The sequence below is a fragment of the Balaenoptera musculus genome, chromosome 3, assembly GCF_009873245.2.
Source record: "Balaenoptera musculus isolate JJ_BM4_2016_0621 chromosome 3, mBalMus1.pri.v3, whole genome shotgun sequence".
Taxonomy (NCBI): Eukaryota; Metazoa; Chordata; class Mammalia; order Artiodactyla; family Balaenopteridae; genus Balaenoptera; species Balaenoptera musculus.
In genome coordinates this window covers 855,584-877,326 of record NC_045787.1, presented here as the reverse complement: position 1 = coordinate 877,326, position 21,743 = coordinate 855,584, and the positions used below count along the sequence as shown (strand labels likewise).

General features: G+C 57.5%; 1 protein-coding gene across 1 annotated transcript in view; it reads left to right on the top strand.

The window, feature by feature from the left end:
- Positions 1-223: 223 nt before the first annotated feature.
- Positions 224-21,743, top strand: part of SLC6A3 (solute carrier family 6 member 3) — a 34,843-nt gene continuing 13,323 nt past the window's right edge. Inside the window, exons 1-7 of the mRNA XM_036847959.1 lie at positions 224-543; positions 1,820-1,951; positions 7,703-7,928; positions 12,146-12,284; positions 13,805-13,939; positions 17,545-17,648; positions 19,112-19,236. Coding sequence (XP_036703854.1) covers positions 258-543; positions 1,820-1,951; positions 7,703-7,928; positions 12,146-12,284; positions 13,805-13,939; positions 17,545-17,648; positions 19,112-19,236 — 1,147 coding nt within the window. The 5' untranslated portion in view covers positions 224-257. The remainder of the gene's footprint in view (positions 544-1,819; positions 1,952-7,702; positions 7,929-12,145; positions 12,285-13,804; positions 13,940-17,544; positions 17,649-19,111; positions 19,237-21,743) is intronic.

Sequence of the window (21,743 nt, the reverse complement as noted above, 5' to 3'; positions counted from 1 at the left end):
TCCTGAGGTCTCCACGGCCTGTCTCCCAGCCCCGCGAGGAGGGTAGCTTATCTCCTACTGTCCCCAACCCTGGCTGTGTCCTCTTGGGTGCTTGGAGTGCATTTGTTCTGCCCCAAAGAAATGGCTGGAAACGCCTCCGATCTGTGCTCACGCCACCGGGGCATCGTGATCTGGCTGCTACATCAGTGCCTTCCTGTGTGTTTCTCTTTCCTGCTGGCTGTAGACCGAGAGGGAGGAAGCACTGAGTCCCGGAGGCCATGAGTAAGAGCAGGTGCTCCGTGGCACTGATGTCTTCCGTGGTGGCCTCAACGAAGGAGGCCAATGCCACGGGCCCGAAGGCCGTGGAACTCGTCCTGGTCAAGGAGCAAAATGGGGTGCAGCTCACGAACTCCACCCTCCTCAGCGCCCCGCGGAGCCCCGCGGAGGCCCAGGAGCGGGAGACCTGGAGCAAGAAGGCCGACTTCCTCCTATCAGTGATTGGCTTCGCTGTGGACCTGGCCAACGTCTGGCGGTTCCCTTACCTGTGCTACAAAAACGGCGGGGGTGAGTGCGTCCCCCCCTCCACCTGCGCCCTCCCGCCGGCCAGGGCCACAAGGCGGGCATCTGGAGGAATGCGGCATGAGTGGGGCGCAGTTTCCCCAGATGAGTGTCCTGGAACTGTAGACGTAGAGCTCCGAGTGGTCTCCTTCCCTGACTGTCCTTTCCAGCCGAGGACGCTGAGGCCAGGAAAGCGGGATCCCCGAGGGAGCGGTCAGAGGCACCATGGCTCTGCTTTCTGCTTCCAAAGGTGACTTTCACTTTGGAAAAGAAAACTCTCCAAGGCCCAGAGAATGGGATCTTTGGCTGATTTAACCAGTGTTTACAAAGCACGCAGAGGCCCGTGCAGTTGCCGGCACCAAAGATGCCCTGGGACTGTGCCCGTCTCCCTCCCCCTGCACAGCCAGTCCCAGAACTTCCATGTGTGGGCTTGAGGCAGAAAACTAAGAAATGGGCCAGGGTCAGCACAAAAATTCAAGCTGAGAAGCAGTTAGGTTGGTGCCTGTTTCCTGTGAGTCCCCCGACACTGCCACCCCCTGTCGGGGGTCACTCCATGCCACACACTTGGGGCTTCGGGAGACTTCCTTGGAGACGGCCTGCCAGGGTGCCTGTGAGTGGGTCGGCATTTCGGCACCCCGCTTGAGGCCTAAGCAGGTACAGAAGTTGCCCCAAGACAGGCATCACGCTGGGGTCTCCCTGTCTCCCCCGCCCCTCCCTGGAAGAGAGCCGAGACAAAGCCCCCTTATCTGAGGCGGAGCGAGAGGGCTTAAGGAGGCTGAGCCCGCGGGGGCCTGAACTTCGTGCCCTGAGCGAGGCTGCCCGCCCGATGGAGGCAGGCTCCAAATGCCAGGGGCCAGGCAGGGTCACATCCCGAGGATTCCAGCTCAAGAGCGCAGACGTCTCCACGGGGGGGGGGTGGGGGGACCCAGGGCAGGCCCTGCCGCGCAGGTGGGGAAGGGACAGCGCCCAGGAGCAGAGCCACGACGTGGGCGTGCGTCATGTGCTCTGCTCTCAGGGCTGACCCGTAACCTGGGGAGGGAGCTGACCGGGAGTCTTGCAGGGATGCGTTGGGGCACGGATGACAGCGGGGGCCAGGCATGGAGGCAGGAAGCTCACCACCCCTGCCTGCAGGGAACTTCAGGGAGAAACAGGGACGGGGCACGGATGACAGTGGTCGTGCCCAAGACACACGTGGTCGGCTGGGACGGCTGAGCCCTCGCTCCAATGACAACAGGCCAGCCCATCCTCGGCCCCAGGCTGAACATGCTGTCGTGTCCCCCAGGTGCCTTCCTGGTCCCCTACCTGTTCTTCATGGTCATTGCCGGGATGCCGCTTTTCTACATGGAGCTGGCCCTCGGGCAGTTCAACAGGGAGGGGGCTGCCGGCGTCTGGAAGATCTGCCCTATCCTGAAAGGTAACGGCGGGGACGCCCCCTTGCACCTGGCGTGGTGTGGACCAGGGCAAGGCTGGAGCAATTTTGAAGCAAGTCAACCCCAGCTGTGTGCATTCACTCCTGCTTTGCTACGTGTCTAGGCACGTGGACACATCCTTTTAATTTTGGTCCTACTTTAAAGATCTGTAATGACTAAGGATTTGAGAGTGTGTCTCCTTGTTCCCAGGTGAGGCCAGCCTGCAATTGATGAGTAGTGTTGTTTTGTCAAAGTGCTAAAATAGTAGCAAAGATAAAAAATACTCCTATCTCTAGATCTGTCATCTGTCATCTGTAATCTGTCTGTCGTTCATCTATCTATCCATCTGTATTAGTTTGCTAGGGCTGCCTTACAAAGTGCCACAAACTGAGTGGCTTAAATAATAGACGTTTGTTGTCTCAAAGTTCTGAAGTCCAAACTCAAGGTGCTGGTGAGGTTGATTCCTTCTGAGGGCTGGGAGGGGGCCTGCTCCAGGCCTCGCTCCTTGGGTTGTGGGTGGCTGTCTTCTCCCTGGGTCTTCACATCCTCCCTGCATGTGTGTCTCTCCATCCAAACTTCCCTTTTTACAGGGACATCAGTCACACTGAACTAGGGCCCACCCTGACTTGATCACCTCTGTAAAGACACTGCCTCCAAATAAGGTCACATTCTGAAATACTGGGGGGAAAACTTCAACAAATGAATTTTGGAGGCCACGATCCAACCCATAACACGATCTATCTACCATCTGTGGTGGAGTTCTTCCTTTCTGACGGCCTGCTGGGTGAACCCGAAGGCGTGAGCAGCTTTCTCCTAGGCTAGATGATGCACAGCTCACTCAGCAGTGGAGCTGCAGGGAACCCCTGGCCCAGCTCACCCCACACGCCTCTGCAGGGCGAGGCGGCAGCTCTGGGTTCAGGTTCCGTGCTGGGCGTCCCCTTAGCAGGATTTGCTCACAGAAGTCAACACTTAAATAAGTCACTGGAACGGCCTCTTGTGCGCTCGGGGTTCCCGAGGGCGGAAGCACAGGAAGCTGAGACTGCGGGCGCCTCTTCAGAGCCGGGCAGGTCGAGGGCACGGCCGGTGACTTTGCGGGCAGGGCCGATACCGTCGGGGCGGCGAGTCCCCCCTGACACTTCAGGACGCGTGAGTTCATCCTGAGCTCCGGGCCTGCCGGGCAGCCAGCATCTCCCGCGACGGGCTGCGCAGCAGTCGGTAGTTACACAGCGCGAAGGTGCCGGGTCGGACGTGAGGCGGGCCCGCCCTCAAGTGACCGTCCTGGGGGCGCCAGGGAAGGACGCCGGCTGTGCGACACGTTTACTTCTGGAGCAAGTTGTCAGTTTGCGACGTGACATGACCCCAGCCCACACCTCCCAGCAGGGAGTCCAGAGCTGAATCAGAGTAAATCGGCCTCTTTCCCGAGAAAAAGGACGCCGACCCCAGGGCTGCGGGCCCGCAGACAGAAGCAAATTTCCAGCTGTGTGTCCTGCCACAAGAAGAATTTTCTCCAACAGAACTGCCAAAGTGAATTTCTATACTGCAGTTTGTAGAACGTCCGTAAGTGGTCTCCAAGGGTCTCGAAGGACTAGTTAAGCCTGAAGAATTTGGCTACTGCAGAAAATCCGACTCAAACAGTGAGAGTGTCAGCCCCTCCACGGGGAAGTTACGCGTGCAGCTGCGGAGCAGTTAGCACGGCCTGACCTCAGAGCCTGGAGACCCGGGCAGACGCCAGCTGGCTCCGAGCTGTACCCCACGTCACGGCCCATCCACGCTCCTGCCTCCCAGGTCTGGAAACTCATCCTCCTGGAGGGCTGTGCGGGGCCAGTGAGGCCACATGGAGAAGCACCCTGCAGCGCCCGCGGGCGGAAGCTCAGCCGGAGCCTGGTCACCCCATCTGGTAACTGGGGATTTTGGGAAATTGCACATCACAGAAAGTCAGCCGTTGAGCCTTGGAATCTTTGTGTTATCAACACAGGGCTGTTTGTTGCAGATCAGTGAATCAACGCAAGAACTTCTATGTGTGAAGAAGAGATGCCTTGCATAGTTTTATACTAACAAAGCTACAATCGCTAGCAGGTGATCCCTGCTCCTTCAGGTCAAGTTTCTCCATAGGATGCCCACTGGACAGGAGGTTGGCATTGCTCCTTGAGTTAGGGGAGGCAACCCGTGCTGTTCTGGATACCCTGACACACGTGCCTTCCTTTCCTTCCTTGTCTTTAAAAAAAGTTTAACTCATAAAATTGCACGTACTTTCACGTGTCATTAAATAGGGGGAACACATGATAGATGAAGACGTCAGTTAAAATGCCCCAAACGGTCATCATGGGGCCGCAGGTCCTCCAATGGGCGATTGGCGCATCCAGGCCCTGCGGAAGGGAACCCAGCTCTCTGGGGAGCCCTCTTCCCCGTCCTTCCGTTCCCTGGACATGGGAGTCCTTCCATGGGCCTGACTGCACTGAGATCAACCCGAAAAGGCCAGGCAGTGGCGCCCACAGTCAGGGCGAAGGCCCTCAGAGGGCCGTGCCACGTCCTCGGTCCCCGGCACTGTCCCTCCAGCAGCTGCCCGTGATGCCGAGGGCAACCAGTGTGACCACAGGGCCTGGGAGGGGGTCTCTCCAAGCTCTCCCGCCCTCCCTCCCTCTCCTTCCTCTGTCTCTGTCTCCCGTCTCCCCCTCCCTCTCACTCTCATTCCCTCCCTGTCCCTCCCCTCCCCCTGCCCCCTCTCTCTCATACACACACACACACACACACACACACACACACACACACACACACACCAAGTAGATACGAAAGGCACTCAGACCGACAGCGGAGGAATGCTCGCTCTCCTGTTTTCTTCAAAGACCTGCCAGTGAGTCTTGCAAGGAATGGGAGTCTGCTCCATCAGGGCGTGTCCTCCAGCTGGCGTCCTGGAATTACTATTTGTCCCCGACACCCTCTTCCTGCTGAAGCCAGCTCTGGGGAACGCTCTGGAGTGACTGGCTTTAGAGGTGGAGAAGGGGGCTGTTGTCCCTCTTGAGGCCCGAGGATGCTCCGTTTCAGGTCGTCTGGTTAATTGCCTAAGATAACCCCCACTGTGTGTATGGCATGGAAAACACCTATTTCATCGACTATAAAATAATTTATTATATTTTGTGGTCAATAATATTTTAGTGTGGTTTACCAAACTCTTCCTCTTTCTAGAAAAGAATTGTAAGTGGCTTAAAATAAAACAAAATGCATGCAGAGTTAATATTAAAAATACTGAACAAACTGAAATTTAAGAAAATTGACCTTAAGAGCTGTGACTGAAATTCACACTTGGTCTTGAGCTTCCTGGTAGTTGGACAAAAGAGGAACTCATCAAGTTCTCATTCATATTTTCACTGCAAGTATTAGAGGGGACCGAGCCTGCCACCTCCTTGGGAGGGATGTTTCCCGTGGCACAGAATAATAGAAGAAACGTTATCAGGTGGAGCTTTATTTAGAGTATATGATGACGTATGAACCCTGATCATTCACTGAACAAGAGCATTCTCAGAGCAAACAGGGCAGCGGATTTCGTGTGGCTGGGTCTTAAGTGACACAGAGGAAGAACTTGAAGGCAGGGTCGGTGAGGGGCTGCCCTTGGGCGGCCCAGGACCAGGGCTTCCTGGGGCTCTGTGGTCCTGGAGGACAGAACTCAGAGGCACCGAAAGAATGGCTGGCGCTCACAGCCACATTCCTAGGAAATCGTTCCTTCGCGCAGGCCTTTGGGGCAACTGGACAGCAGCGCCCTTGGATGGGGGACCCTCCGGGGCTGGTGTGCTGCGGCTGATGGGGCAAAGCCCGCGTGCCCTGGGAGCTCCATCAGCCCGGGGCACCCTTGTCCCTCTGCTGTGACAGCGAGAAACCTGGCCTGCCCAGCGGAGGGCTATCCACACGGCGGTGGGTTCAGAAGAACCAGAGGTGAAGGCAGCTCTCTCTCTGACACCGGATTGGATCTGCTTCAGTGTTTGATCAAAAGCTCCGTTGAGTTCCCCAAACTTCAAGTGGAGGATTTGGTGTGCGGCGTTGCCACCTTCCAAAGATTTCCAGGCAGGCGCCCACGGCTGGCTCACCACCAAGGAACACCTTCCGTGACGCAGTGGAAGAAGCGTGGCTTCCGCCGACGTGGCTGCCGGGGCGAGTTCACGGGGAGCCAGCCTCTCCGAAGGAGCTCAGGGAGCAGAAGTGCAGTCAAGACTCATTTCACATGGACGAGTCCACGTGGGAGAAGGCCTTCTGAAGGAGCAGTTTGGGTTTTGTCATTGTTGCTACTGAGCATGTTTTCCAAGAGGGACCACGTACCAGGGACTGTTTGCTTTTAAATAAATCACTCCTGATACTGGACCTGTTTAATATCTACACATAAATAAATTGTAGTCCCTCTCTTTTTGCTTTCAGGGTAGGAAGAGAATTTAATGAAGTGTCCTGAGCAGGAAAATAGCTTCTCCTAAGGGCTAGACCCATAAAAAACGAGCCAAGCCACTCCCCGAAAAAGTCGGCTTGAAGGCGAGCTCCTCCCTGGCCACAGGCAGGCAAGACGGGGCAGGGCGCCCACCAGGTTCTAAGACAGTGAAGTTATCGTTATAGCCCAAACTAGTCGTAGCAACAAAGCTGGGAAAGAAGGCTGAAACAAGAGAGCTCTGCGTGGAGCCTGACACCGTGACCCGCAGTAATGGGACCCGGCACTGCTTGTCCGGCACTGAACAGGGAGGAGGTCTCACGGCCAGACCACCCGTCCACCACAGCCAGGATGTCGCGTCTCCAAAGCCTGCTCACCGCTCTGTTCTGCTCCAGGAGCCAGGAGCCCCTCAGGGACTGTCACAAATTCCAGGGCTTGTGATCCTGGAGAGGGCACTCTGACGAGCCCTGGGGGGCCCTGTGTGGTCATAGGTGACCCTTGGTGGCCCTGGATGGTCGTGCGTGGTCCTGGGTGATGTCGGGCAGACCCAGCTGACTGTGTTTGCCCTGAGTGGCCTAGGGGGGCACGGTTAGCTGTGGGTGGCCATGAATGGTCCTGGATAGCTCTAGGTAGCCCAGGGAGGCATGGATTGTCTTGGAGACCCTGGATGGTCCTGGATGAGCCTGGGTGGCTGTGGAAGAGCATGAAAGGCCCTAGTTATCCTTTAGTGACTATTGGTGGCCCTGCATGGCTCTGGGAGGCACTGGGCATCCCTGGGTGACCCTGGACGGCCTTCATGGCCCTATTGGCATGGGTGGCCCTGGATGGCCTTAGGTGACCCTGAGTGGTTTGGGGTGGCCTTTGTTGACTTGGTGTTTTGTATCCTTGGTGTTGTTCCTAGATGGCCCTGGGTGGTCCTGGGTGCCTGCGGATGATTCTGACGGTTTTGTTTGGCCGGTGGCCCTGGATAGCCCTGGGTTGAGTTGCCCTGGGTGACCCAGAGTGGCCCTAGATGACCTTAAGTGAGCCTGGATGACCCTGACAGGCTGTGAGTGACGGTGGACAGCCATGGATGGCCCTTAGTTACCGTGTATGTCTGCGGGTGACCTGGCTGTACCAGGGCGTCGCTGGATAGCCCTACCTGTCTGGGTAGACGTCAAGGGCCATGGATGGTTTTGGAAGTGGGCAGCCCCTTCTCTGCCCATGGCGCGAAGTCTGGGACCCACCCTTTCCCTCGTCCTCTGGCGTGTCTAAAGGCGCTGCCTGGTTTCAGGACAGCCCAGGTGGAGCTGCGACCCGTGAGGGGAGGGGCAAGGGTGAGCTGCTGATGGGGCCGTGCTCTCCCCACCAGGCGTGGGCTACACGGTCATCCTCATCTCACTCTACATCGGCTTCTTCTACAACGTCATCATCGCCTGGGCGCTGCACTACCTCTTCTCCTCCTTCACCACGGAGCTGCCCTGGACCCACTGCAACCACACCTGGAACAGCCCCCGCTGCTCCGACACCCGCGCCCCCGCCTCCAGCCCTGACCCCAATGACACCTTCAGGACCACCCCTGCCGCCGAGTACTTTGAGTAAGTGGGGGCCTCGGGGTCTGGTGACACCCCCGGGGGTGGGGAGGGGGAAGCCGGGCCAGCCACCCGCCCCTGCTGCCTCCCGAGGATGTGGGGAGGACCCCTCCCTGGCCTGTGCCGGGTCCCGTTCCTCTGGGCTCTTGTGGGCTTATTTCTGGCCCCACCTCTAGCAGCTCAGCACGGCTCCTGCAGGGAGACCTCGCAGGGAAGGGAAACTGTATGGGCTGCCCCGCCTGCCCCCTGCGGCCCTTTGGGGTCTGTTGGGGGGGATGGCCTGTGACCCTGCAGATGCCGCAGGGAGGAGGCGTGTGGGGCTGGGCTCCGGGGGCTGCAGCACTGCCTCCAGAGGGGGCCGGGCTCCCCTTTCTCAGTCACCTTCCCCTTCTCCCTCCGCTCACGTCCGGCCTCCAGCCGGAGGTGGGACCATCAGACAGTTGCCCGAGGTCTTCCCTGAGGGAAGGCACTGTCCCACTCCTGGGGCCTGTGGAGCTGGGTGAGACACCCGGTGTGCAGGAGAGAAACTGAGCCTTCGGGCCCTGGGAGAATCTGTCGTGTGGGTGTAGGCGTGACACCGCCAGAGGGCAAGGGATGTTCATGGAACCTGCGGACATTCAGCGTCTGAAGTTGCGTGTTTCAGATACTCAGGGTCTAAGTCCTTTGCTCTAGAATCCCCGCCACACGTGGGGAGCGTATCTCCAGGATTGGCTGCTTCAGAAAGTGGCAGCAATGGGCAGGAATGGAGTGAGGCAGGGTTTGGGGGGCCTGGGGGGACCGCCGGAGGGATGGGGTGCCTTTCTCAGGCATTATTAGGAAGAACATGGTTAGGGTGGGGACGAGGGTTGTGTGTGATGGGACTTGTTTTATTTTTTGGAAGATACTCTTTTTGGCGGTTTGGGATTAGAGAGTGAAGGAGTCTGGGGAGGGCAGGGAGGGAGGTTCTGTGAAGGGGGGAAGAGAGGGGCCACTGAGAACCCGCCTGCCCAGAGGAGGGAGAGTCCAAAGCTGGGGGGTGAGGGCCTGGGTCTCCAGGAGCTCTCAGGAGGGGGCGAGCGGGTTTCAGAGGACGGGCTGGAGTCCACCTGGGATGGGTCCCATTAGATCTGCCTGAAAGACACCGATGTGGACGTACCCGCGAGAAATGGAAACCCAGACCCTGTCACCTGAGTGTGTGGGCAGGACTCAGAGTGACAAGCAAGCAAGAAATGATAGATTCGTCCAAGTAAAGAAGAGCAGAGCATTCATCAAAGTTGCTTGTGCATTCTTAGGAGCTTGCTGCCAGCTGGTTCATTACTGCATTTCCCAAACTTAAGAGCATCTCATGGACAGGTCAAAGCCCGGGCTGCAAGTACTCTCACCAGTGGCCCAGGTCTCAGGTTTAACGTGTGATGGGGGACGGGGGACCAGAAAAGAGAGAGGGAGGGGTGGGGACCCCTGCACCAGAAAGCAGAAAGGGGAGACACAGACATGGCTGTGGGCGAGCACCTGGGATCATCCCACCCGTCCCACCACTGACAGACGTGCGGAGACAGCTCTCGCTAGAGCTGGGTTTAAGTTATCATTTCACCAACAAAACGATGGCTAAGTTTTCAAGCTAGTGTGTCTTTTACAATTTTAAGATGGATTTTGGTGTAATTTAGAATGTTTAGAAAGCTTTAAGAGGTATCAAATGTGTCAGGTGAGACCATTTGGGGATACTTACCTTTTGTTTGGGAGGTGTGGAAAGAGTTGATTTATCTAAGTGATTTTTCAGATGAGAAAAATAGAGGGAAAAAACTGATTAGTCAATGATTTATTATTAAGAATGCTAGAAGGAAACATATGTGATAGATGAATTAAAAAAAAAAAAGAAAAGAGCTGACTAGTGAAGTGTGTTTGGAAATTCCAAGTCTGGAAGAGAAAGATTGAGCTGGAAAGCTGCCTGAACCCTCCACATAAAGGGCTGTTAGCAAGAGCAGATGTCCAACCGTAGTTGGAGGTGACCCTGGGACAAAGGCGGTGCCTTTGAAGGTTTACGACGAAGTCATAGATCATTAACGACACGATGAGTTATTAAACTGCACTGATGACACACCAGGTGATTTCACTAACGGTGGTGACTGGGTTTCCCTAAGACAGGCCCCACTGACTGTCAGGTCTGCAAAGGTTTTCTGGAATGTAAACCCACTTTATAAAGCGGATCTTTGTGGAAAGCATTGCATGTTCTTGAAGGCACATGTAATTAGGGAGCTCACATCCCACAGTGAAATTCCATAAAGGCCAGGATAACTATAGTCATTGAAGTAGTAAAGCTGTAAGTGCTACAAAGTGCATGTGGGCTTTGGAAACCCCAAAATTGGCCCCTGTAACTCCAACTAGTTTTAAATTTCCCTCAACTCCGTAAACACTTATTAAAACCACCTTCACCTACTTTCTAATATAAATTAGAAAGCTATATATTTAAACCTACAAACTTGCCTCTAAAAGACTGCTTTAGCTGCCTCCTGCACGTTTAATATGTTGTGTATTAAAGTATTCCCTGATCTGCCTTGTGATTTCTCCTTTGATTCACAGGAGATTTTTAGAAGTTTGTTGTTTGATTTTTAAAATATTTGGAGGTTTTCTAGATATATTTCTGTTATTGATTTCTAATTTAATTCAAATTTGGTGAGACAATATATTTTAAAACCTTATTATTCCTAAAGATACTGAGATTTGTCATATTGCCCAATATATAGTTTATCCTGGTAAGTATTCCACATGCACTTAAAAAGAACGTGTATCCTGCCGTCATTGGGTAGACGTGTTGGCTAGGTCCTGTTAGCTCCTAGTGCTGTTTAAGTTTTCTACATCCTTACTGTCTATTTGTTCTATCAGTTACTGTGAAAGGGGTGTTGAAATCTCAATTATAATTGTGGATTTGCCTATTTCTCTTCACAGTTCTATCAGTTTTTGCTTCATTCATGTATTTTTAAAGCTCTGTTCTAAAGTGCACACGTTTATGAATATCAAATCTTTTAATTGAGCCCTTTTCCATTATGAAATGTTCCTCTTGGTACTATTCTTCATTCTTTTTTTGTTTTTCTTTTTTTTTGGCTACGTCGGGTCTTTGTTGCTGCGCGTGGGCTTTCTCTAGTTGCGGTGAGTGGGGGCTACTCTTTGTTGCGACGTGTGGGCTTCTCATTGTGGTGGCTTCTCTTGTTGCGGAGCACAGGCTCTAGGCACACGGGCTTCAGTAATTGTGGCACGCGGGCTCAGTAGTTGTGGCACACGGGCTTAGTTGCTCCGCAGCATGTGGGATCTTCCCAGAGCAGGGCTCGAACCCATGTCCTCTGCATTGGCAGGCGGATTCTTAACCACTATGCCACCAGGGAAGTCCCTATTCCTCATTCTGATGTCAGCTTTGTCTGGTATTAATATGATCATGTCAACTTTCCTATGAATAGTGTTTACATGGGATATCTTCTCCATCCTTATGTTTTAAACCTATATGTATCATATTTGAAGTGGGTTTCATGTAGACAGCACAGAGTTGGTTCTTACTTTTTTATTCACTATGACAATCTCTGTCTTTTAATTAGAGTGTTTCCAATCAATAATTATCAGTATGGTTGGGGTTTAGTCTTTCATCTTGCTTGTCCCTCTGGTTGTTTCTTGTTTCCTCTGTTTATTTTCTTTGGAATTAATTAATTATTTTGGCTTCCACTTTATCTACTCCATTTGCTAATAAGCTCTAGCTCTTTTTTTCTTGTTTCGTTTTGTTTTCTTGCCTACACCACATGGCATGTGGGATCTTAGTTCCCCGACCAGGGATCAAACCCGTGGCCCCTGCATTGGAAGCGTGGAATCTTAACCACTGGACCACCAGGGAAGTCCATCTAGCTCTTTGTCTTAATTTTTAGTGGCTATTACAGGGTTTGCAATCTACGTCTTTAAGTTATCACAGTCTACCTTCTCCTGACAGTGTGGCCCTGGGCCAGGGCTGGGCTTCTGTGGGCTCCCAGCGTGCGGTGGCCCACCTGCTCTGCTCACCTGGAGGGTGGGCCCTGCATCTCCACCTAGGCTGGGGTCCTGGCCTTTCTGGGGTGGGGGGCGAGGGGTGGGGGTCTCCAGGCCCATCAGGCCAGGTCCCTGCTGCCATGCCGAGTGGGGGAGGGCAGGTCTCTGCACAAGCGCAGCCCCCTGGTCCAGTTCTGGGCAGGGAGGCAGCCCCCCAGGACCCCCATCTCCTTCCTCTCCAGGCGCGGCGTGCTGCACCTCCACGAGAGCCAGGGCATCGGCGACCTGGGTGCCCCCCGCTGGCAGCTCACGGCCTGCCTGGTGCTGGTCATTGCCCTGCTCTACTTCAGCCTGTGGAAGGGAGTGAAGACTTCCGGGAAGGTGAGGCAGCGAGGCTCGCCAGCTGGGGAGTGGACAGGTGGCCGTGGTGGGGTGGGGAGTGGACAGGTGGCCGTGGTGGGGTGGGGAGTGGACAGGTGGCCGTGGTGGGGTGGGGAGTGGGCAGGTGGCCGTGGTGGGGTGGGGAGTGGACAGGTGGCCGTGGTGGGGTGGGGAGTGGGCAGGTGGCCGTGGTGGGGTGGGGAGTGGACAGGTGGCCGTGGTGGGGTGGGGAGTGGACAGGTGGCCGTGGTGGGGTGGGGAGTGGACAGGTGGCCGTGGTGGGGTGGGGAGTGGGCTGGTGGGCCGTGGTGGGTTGGGGAGTGGACAGGTGGCCGTGGTGGGGTGGGGAGTGGACAGGTGGCCGTGGTGGGGTGGGGAGTGGGCTGGTGGCCGTGGTGGGGTGGGGAGTGGGCAGGTGGCCGTGGTGGGGTGGGGAGTGGACAGGTGGCCGTGGTGGGGTGGGGAGTGGACAGGTGGCCGTGGTGGGGTGGGGAGTGGACAGGTGGCCGTGGTGGGGTGGGGAGTGGACAGGTGGCCGTGGTGGGGTGGGGAGTGGACAGGTGGCCGTGGTGGGGTGGGAAGTGGGCTGGTGGCCGTGGTGGGGTGGGGAGTGGACAGGTGGCCGTGGTGGGGTGGGGAGTGGACAGGTGGCCGTGGTGGGGTGGGGAGTGGGCAGGTGGCCGTGGTGGGGTGGGGAGTGGGCAGGTGGCCGTGGTGGGGTGGGGAGTGGACAGGTGGCCGTGGTGGGGTGGGGAGTGGACAGGTGGCCGTGGTGGGGTGGGGAGTGGACAGGTGGCCGTGGTGGGGTGGGGAGTGGACAGGTGGCCGTGGTGGGGTGGGGAGTGGGCTGGTGGCCGTGGTGGGTTGGGGAGTGGACAGGTGGCCGTGGTGGGGTGGGGAGTGGGCTGGTGGCCGTGGTGGGTTGGGACAGGTGGCTGTGGTTGAAGAATGATGTCAGGAGAGTGCTTTCAGCATGAAGACAAGCACAACAACATATTTTTGCTGATGAAAATATTTTGGTCATTATCTGGGCGCCCAAAGCAACGATGACCAGAATGTCCCCGTCACTTGGGCTAACGCTTGCAGGGACCTTCCAGCACCTGAGAGTCTTCCGGTGGCCACAGGTGCTCTCCTCCACTTCCCCCACGGCCCAGCGTCCATCTTTCACAAGTGATCCAGGTGCCCATTTGCACAATCAGTGCAAATCACTCACATCTCCCTCATCAGAAATTCAGCCACTGCTGCCTGCTGCCACGGCCCAAATGCAGAGAAGGAGTGCTCCTTCCCTGCCAAATTGTTCGTCCTATTTTAATCCCTGGGAAAGACAACGTACAGGATAGAAGGCACTGGACAGTCTCGCTCCAGGAGGCATTTGTTGAGCTGGTGTCCTGTGACTGTTTGGGGCTCCGGGCTTCCCAATCCGAGGTCCCCCTCTCTGAGCACAAGCCATGAGGGTGACCCTGTGCCCGGCCACGCCAGCCGGTGGCCGGTGCGGCCCAGTGACGCTGTGCTCTCCCCAGGTCGTGTGGGTCACGGCCACCATGCCGTACGTGGTCCTCTTGGCACTGCTTCTGCGAGGCGTCACGCTCCCCGGGGCTGTGGACGGCATCAGAGCGTACCTGAGCGTGGACTTCCATCGGCTCTGCGAGGCCTCGGTGAGCACGCCCTCCGCTCGCGGCCCCAGTCCGTGCGGCCTGCCAGGTGGCTCGTGGGGCTCTACGACCCAGGCAGGAGACCCCAAAGGCTGCAGCCGACCAGCAGTTCTCACTCAGCCCGCTGTGTGCTGGGCCCACCCAGCAGAGTTCCCTGTCCAGGTGGGAAGGGGCCGTGTGGGCACAGCGAGAAGCTGAATGGACCAGAGTAAGGCCATTAGGGGAACAGGTCGCCTAGGTTTCTGCAGGGAGAGAGCGGGCGTCGGCTGCCCCTCGACCTCTTCGCTGTGGGCCATGCTCTCCCTGGAGGAACGCTCCCGCTTCCTCGGATGAGCACCTGTGGGCCACCCGGTCTGTGCCCGAGGGCGTTGCCGCTCAGCTGGATCGCAGCCGCAAGCTCTGGCCCCGGATGCATCCTCGGAGCTGGGCTGAGGCTGCGTGAACCAGGGCCCCCCTCGGGGAGCCAGACCTTGAGGGTCAAACACCCCGGCGCCCCCGGCACAAAGGCGTGACGTGACCGCATCGTGGCCAAAACTTAGTCCACAGTCAGGCTGCAGGTTTCTTCAGCAAAGGAAGAAGTAATTCTGGGTTGAAATATGAGAAGACAACCTCGTGAAGAGAAGAGGCTCGGCCTGGCAATGGCGGGGCGGCGGGGGGTGGAGAGAGAGAGAGGCAGCAGCATGGCAGGGACACAGGCCCAGAAGCAGGGTGGCCATGGGCGGGAGGCGGGGGTCACTGGAAAATCAGGTGGACTAGACTGGGGCAGAGGGAGGGGCCCCAGGGAGGCTGAGTTACCGGGGGCAGCAGGAGGGGGAGGGCGGTCTCGGCTGAGGTGTGGGGCCGGGGCCTGACGCTGCCAGGTTGTGAGAGAGTCGGCTGTGGGGCTCATCGGGCTGGAGGAGGTCCCCCGGGGCAGCAGTGGGGAGGAAGGGCGAGAAGGGGAGGCAGACGTGGCTCTGACCCCAGGAGCCCTGGGAATGGGGGGAGCTGGCAGGGCAGAGGTCGGGCGCTGAGAAGCAGCGAGAGGAAAGCGCCACGGTCTCGGCCCCATAAGCGCACAGGCGAGGGCGGCCGTGAGCAGTGCCGGGCACCGGCTGGGCAGCCCACCCGAGGACCGAGGCTGTGAGGGCAGCACACGGGTCTCCACGGATGGCTAAAGGGAGAGTCCGTCCAGCAGCGGGTCCGGGGCCCCACAGCTGCGGAGCCGAGCCCGGGGAGCTGAGAGGTCAGCAGGGCATCTGTCCTCGGGAAAGCCCGCGGCAGCTGCGGGGTGCTGGCAGGAGGAGGTGGCCTTGGGCATCCAAGGCCAGGTGGGCGTGATCTGGAAGTCAAAGAGAAGTGGGGCGTCAGGCAGGAAGGGCAGGCAGCATGAGAGTGCGCAAAACAGATGCCAGGGGTGCAAAGAAAGCAGAGAACAGTAGGAACCGGTGGTTGTCACAAGTGAGGTAGATTGGCAGAAGGATGAGACAGATAATAGATTTCAGGTGGATGGATGATAGATCCTAGACAGGCGGTAGATGACGGATGGATGACAGACAGGCATAGGTGGTGCACGACGGAGGCACAACAGGACTGGACCTCACCTGAGTGTCCCTGCCTCTAACAGTCCCGTCAGCTAGGGCGGGAAGGAGCAGAGACCACAGAGCAGGCCCACAAGCGCTGGGCTCCTGGGAGACCGCGGTCCCCGAAGGGCAGGTCTATGCAGTCCCAGCTCGGGGGTGGGGGGCCATTCCCGGTCCCTCCGCGGGGTTCTGGCTGACTTTGCTCCACGTCCTTCAGGACAGGGCAGGGCCTGGGCCTCACCAGCTTGGCGGCCGTCCTGAGCTGTCCTCCCAGGGCTGCTCCGGGCCCAGGTGCTGCCTGTACGCCCTCTCCCAGGCTCAGGGCAGCCTCCCTCAGAGACCGAGCGGCCCTGGCACCCTTCCCCTGGGGCTTGGCAGTGGGGGGCCAGGTCCCACAGGCCCCGAGGGGCTGTGGTTGGGGGCTGGCCCAGATCGGGGCACAGGGCCCCAGCACCGTCCCAGGCTCGTCCCTGACCACCCCCTGGGGGTTCAGCCATGGTGGCTCAGTCCAGAGGGGCCGCAGGGAGAGGCCTGGCCAGGTCCTCACTGGTCCAGGCCGGGTGGGAGCGGAGGTTCCACTGAGGGGCCTGCCCAGCAAGCGGATGGGGCAGAAGTAACTGTCGGCTCCGTCCCTTCTTGTGCCCGTGGCGCCGGGGACCCTGCGCTGCTCTGACGTGGAGTCTGCCCTGCCTCCTGGGGGCCACTCTAGATCCCCATGGGGACGAAGGGGACCGCCTTTGGGGTCGGCGTCACTGTCCTCAGTGGCATCCAGACGCCCAGCCCTTTCAGGCCGTCCAGACTCTCAGTCGTTCATCTGCAGCTCTCGTGGAGCTGCTCCATCGGGCAGGCGGGGTCTGGGCTGGGACAGACAGAGTGCTGTCCGGGAGGGCTCCATTCCAGCAGGAGAGAGGAGGCCGGGAAGTAAAGGAAGGGCAAGTCCAGGTCAGTTCTGAGAGGCTGCCCAGGCGGGTCCCAGGGTGGACCGTGGCCTGCGTTTGGAGCTGGGTCCTAGGAGCGGCAGTGAGCAAAGGCCTGGACAGATGGCCGGGAGGCGTATCCTGATGGGTGAGCTGCACGTGCAAAGGCTCTGGGGTGGTCACTGACCACTGTGAGGACCTGGGGTTGAGAGGAGATAGGAGCCCCCCGGCGACACCGGCTCCTGTCTGCAGCTACGTGCCCAGAGGGGCTGGCTGATGACCAGCACGAGGGGGCCCCTTGGCCCCCTGCCCACCCGGCCACTCTAGGCCTTGAGCTGGGAAACATGCTGTCCCCAGCTGGGGAGCTCTGGAGCCACTGCCTGAGGAGCCCGGCCCCCAGGACCCACCAGCCCAGCAGGTCGGGCCAGTCCCCCAGGGTGGGTTTCCACTCTCCTCCTCACCCCTGCCCCAGGCTGTGCAGGGCCAAGGGGGCCCACATCACCATCACCAGGTGGTCTCCACAGCACCCTGACCCAAGAGGGTCGTGTCTGACTTTTAAAATATCTCCTTGGTCCAGTATCGACTGCAGGCCTTCACTCGTCATGTGTGTCAGCGCGCGGATGTCACCTGCGCCACCCCCAGCAAGCGCACAGTGTCAGAGCCACGGTCGGCTCCACAGGCCTTTCTGCATGTCCCGCCGCGTGCTCACCCTGCACTCACCGTGTGCTTCCGTGGGAAGGACAGAAAGCGGGCGTTGGTGGGCACGTGTCTGATTGAGGCACGCACGTCACACAGCGTTTTCATAAATTACTGCTGTTACCAGGGTCACGGGCCAGACCAACCCTCACCAGTTGGCGTGATGGGAAACCGCAGGGCCTGCAACAAGACGCAGCCCCCTGTGTATCAAGGCTCTCTCGGGCCAGCAACGCGGGAAAGGTTCATTCCCTGAGATGACATTTGCTTGTTGACAATGATGTCGAGTTTAAGTTCGACCCTGTTCCTTGGAGCCCCTGGCAGCGAGGGTGCGGCCGTCTGTGGGACCACCCCAGGGCCGCTCCCTGTCCTTGGGCTGGCCGGGCCCCCGCAGGGACCTCTCACCGCCGCTCTGTCTGTCTCCCTGGCCGCGCAGGTCTGGATAGACGCCGCCATCCAGATATGCTTCTCGCTGGGAGTGGGGCTTGGCGTGCTCATCGCCTTCTCCAGTTACAATAGATTCACCAACAACTGCTACAGGTGAGTCCTGGGCTCCCGCAAGAGGGTCTGCAGAATCAGGTGGGGACACAGCTGATATGGGGGGGGCATCGCTGACTTTAGGAAATAATCTGTCCCTGGATGAAGGGAGGGGAAAGTGAGCTGCGCTTGCAGCTCTAAGCCAAATGGCTTTTAAAGTGGAAATTAAACAGGGAAGCTCTAGGCACAATGTTGACTGTGGCTTTAAGGGAGCATTGAAGCGGTGGAGATGCTGATCACCTCCCTGGGAGGAGGCCTCCCGGACCCCCCCCCCCACCCAGGCCTCTTCCTCTGCCCCCCTCCTCCATCCCTGCCCCACCCAGCCGGCCTCGTCCTCCCAGCACTCAGGGCCGGTCTCCTCCCCCACGTGCCCCACGAGGAAGGGCCTGCGTGTGTCCCCACCCGGCCTGCACCTAGGGATCCTGGGCCCCAGGGGCTTCCCAGACTCTGTGCAGAGGCCGCCGGGGACCCGGCAGCAGGACAAGCAGGAAAGTGGCCGCACTGTGCACCGAGAGCTGTGGCGGCATCTCAGCTGCGGCCGCCCAGCCCGGATGACCTGAGCGATCCGCAGCCACTTGCTGGCCCTGAAGTCCTTCTGAAAACGGAGAAAGAATTTCATCCAGGACTGCTTTCTTTGACCTTCATGAGCCTGTATTTATTCTCTTTCATATCATGAGGATAAAAATGCAAAGGCGGTGTGCACAGCAAAATGGCCAGACTGGCTGCTACCCAGAGGGCCACACAAAGGTGCAGTCTGGGTGGCAGGGCCAGACAGCGCCTGCCAGCGCCCACCCTGTGCCCACCTGGGTCTGAGCACGCTGCAAACGTCCTTCCACTCGGGCACCAGGAGGGCTGACCCCGCACCCCCTCCTCCCCTGCTCTCTGAATTCTCAGCCGTCAGAGTGGGGTCCACAGCCCGGCAGCACTGGACCCCCAGGAGCGAATGGGAAACACAGCATCTGGGGCCCACCAGAGCCGCCCCGTCAGAACCTTCTTCTTAGCAAGCTCCCCGGGAGACATCTCAAAGCCCCGCCTGGCAGCCCCTGTCGAGCAGGGGTAGGGACCCTTGTGGTCGTCTGTGCTGCCCACCTGGAGCCCCAGCTTTGCTGGTGGGACTGTCTCGCCTTCAGCACTGAGTTGGGAGTCCCAAGAGTCCCTTGGTCCCCAGGCAAACATGGACGGACCGTAGGGCCTGGCCTAGCCAATGTCTGGCCAGAGCCCAAAGCCGCTCAGTGGGGGGTCCAGGTGGGAGGTCCTGTCACCGTCACCGTTACCATCACAGGGTGCCAGCCTCCCTCCTTCAGGGCAGCGCTGGACAGCCTCTGGGGCTGCAGGAGGGGCAGGCCTGCTCGACTGGGGAAGCGCCCCCGGAGCTGCCTGCCCCAGACGCAGTAAATTACGAATAATGACTGGAAATTGCAGCGGCTCCAGGCCGGGTGCTGAGACAGCGCGTCTTGTTCCTGCAGAGACGCGATCATCACCACCTCCGTCAACTCGCTGACGAGCTTCTCCTCCGGCTTCGTGGTCTTCTCCTTCCTGGGGTACATGGCCCAGAAGCACAGTGTGCCCATCGGGGACGTGGCCAAGGACGGTGAGTGCCCCGGGGCCGGCAGGTCCCCCCCGACCCCGCCCGCTCCCGGGGTTCAGGCTGCCCAGTTCTTGACGAGTGTCTTCCCTGCAAACCTAGAGGGAAACGCACAGGCCTCCAGAGCCCTTCCCAAAGGCTGCTGATGTGACTGAGAACAGGCTCCTGGGTGCAGCGCACCCACCGCCTCCCCGCGCCCCCCGCTCCTGCCCCCTCGGACCACCGTGCTGCACGCAGAGGCTGCCGCATGTTTGCCCCTTGTCCCCGTGCTCCTTGCAGAGGCCACTCGGCTGCAGGACGAGGGTCTGGTTCCCCTCCCTGGGCGGCCCCCGCCGTTGTTTACACCTGGCCAGGGACGTGAAGTTCAGGGCTCCGAGTTGTTCCAAGCGGCACGGACCTCGGTGTGGTCAGCCAGAAGGAAGCTGGGCTGGTTTGGACATAGCAGTTAATCTGTTCCAAAGCTTTTCCTCCAAATACCCCGTGGCCGTGGCACGTGTAGACGGGATTTGGATAATAGCCGAGAGTCCCCTGAAGTCTCTGGACACGGTGACAAGAGAGACCCATGTTCCCAACCTGCTCACCATGCCGACACGGACACGGAGTGTCTGCAAACTAGGAAGTTAGCTGAGGGGGAGTGGGCGGGAGAGGGCATGGGCCCAGGTGACACAGGGACCAAGCTGGGCGCCGCAGGAGAGAGCCCCCGGGGTGCTGGGCAGAAAGTCACGGCTCAGGCAGCCTGAAGCTAGGTCAGTCCAGGACCCCGAGGCCTCCCGCGACGGCTGCCACCCTCACCGGCCTGCAGGATCGCTCTGTGCGTGAGCCAGGAGGACCCTCCCCCGGGACCGGCCCGCTCAGGGCTGGGCCCCTCCCTTCCCGGGGAGCCCCTCTTCTCCCGGGGGCTGGGGGACTGATCTCCTCCTGGGTCTTCTCGCTCTTGAGCGGGAGGGTGGCCTTCAGGGAGGGGCTGAGGGGAACAGAGGGCCAACCCCACCTGCGCCCTGAGCTCTCAGCGGGTCGGCCCCGTCAGCCCATCCGGTTCTTGAGAAGTTGAGTGTTGGGAGCCGCACTTTTTTTTTTTTGAAATTTTGAATTTTATTTTATTTTTTTTTTATAAAACAGGTTCTTATTAGTCATCAATTTTATGCACATCAGTGTATACATGTCAATCCCAATCGCCCAATTCATCCCACCACCACCACCACCACCCGCCTCCGCTTTCCCCCCTTGGTGTCCATACGTTTGTTCCCTACATCTGTGTCTCAATTTCTGCCCTGCAAACCGGTTCATCGGTACCATTTTTCTAGATTCCACATATATGCGTTAACATACGATATTTGTTTTTCTCTTTCTGACTTACTTTACTCTGTATGACAGTCTCTAGATCCATCCACGTCTCTACAAATGACCCAATTTCGTTCCTTTTTATGGCTGAGTAATATTCCATTGTATGTATGTACCACATCTTCTTTATCCATTCATCTGTCGATGGACATTAAGTTGCTTCTGTGACCTGGCTATTGTAAATAGTGCTGCAATGAACATTGGGGTTCATGTGTCTTTTTGAATTGTGGTTTTCTCTGGGTATATGCCCAGTAGTGGGATTGCTGGGTCATACGGTAATTCTATTTTTAGTTTTTTAAGGAACCTCCATACTGTTCTCCATAGTGGCTGTATCAATTTACATTCCCACCAACAGTGCAAGAGGGTTCCCTTTTCTCCACACCCCCTCCAGCATTTGTTGTTTGTAGATTTTCCGATGACGCCCGTTCTAACTGGTGTGAGGTGATACCTCACTGTAGTTTTGATTTGCATTTCTCTAATAATTAGTGATATTGAGCAGCTTTTCATGTGCTTCTTGGCCATCTGTATGTCTTCTTTGGAGAAATGTCTATTTAGGTCTTCTGCCCATTTTTGGATTGGATTGTTTGTTTTTTTAATATTGAGCTGCGTGAGCTGTTTATACATTTTGGAGATTAATCCTTTGTCCGTTGCTTCATTTGCAAATATTTTCTCCCATTCTGAGGGTTGTCTTTTCGTCTTCTTTATGGTTTCCTTTGCTGTGCAAAAGCTTTGATGTTTCATTAGGTCCCATTTGGAGCTGCACTTTGAAAGCAGGAAACAGAGGTTTGGAGACGGGGCAGGCAGACCCCTCCAAGACTGCGGTGGGAAAGCTGGGGGCTGGGATGAAATCTCAGCAAGTGTTTCCAAATCCATACTCTTTCCTGTAGGAAAAAAAAAAAAAATCCAATATAGGCAGGAGAAAGGGAACATAATGCAAATAAATACAGAGCAGTGAAATTTACTCACTGTTGCATTTATGCATTTTCACCGCTCTTTTGCCCTTTATTATGATAAATAGCAATAGTTTGCAAGAACCTCCATTAACCCCTGAAAGTAAGCTGAATGTATTCTATGCATTTCCGTGACAAGCAAAGTAAATGTCATTTATAGCTCTAATTCTCAAGAAAACAGGGTGAAATGTTAACCCAGGAACAGAAATGAAAGGTGAGGAT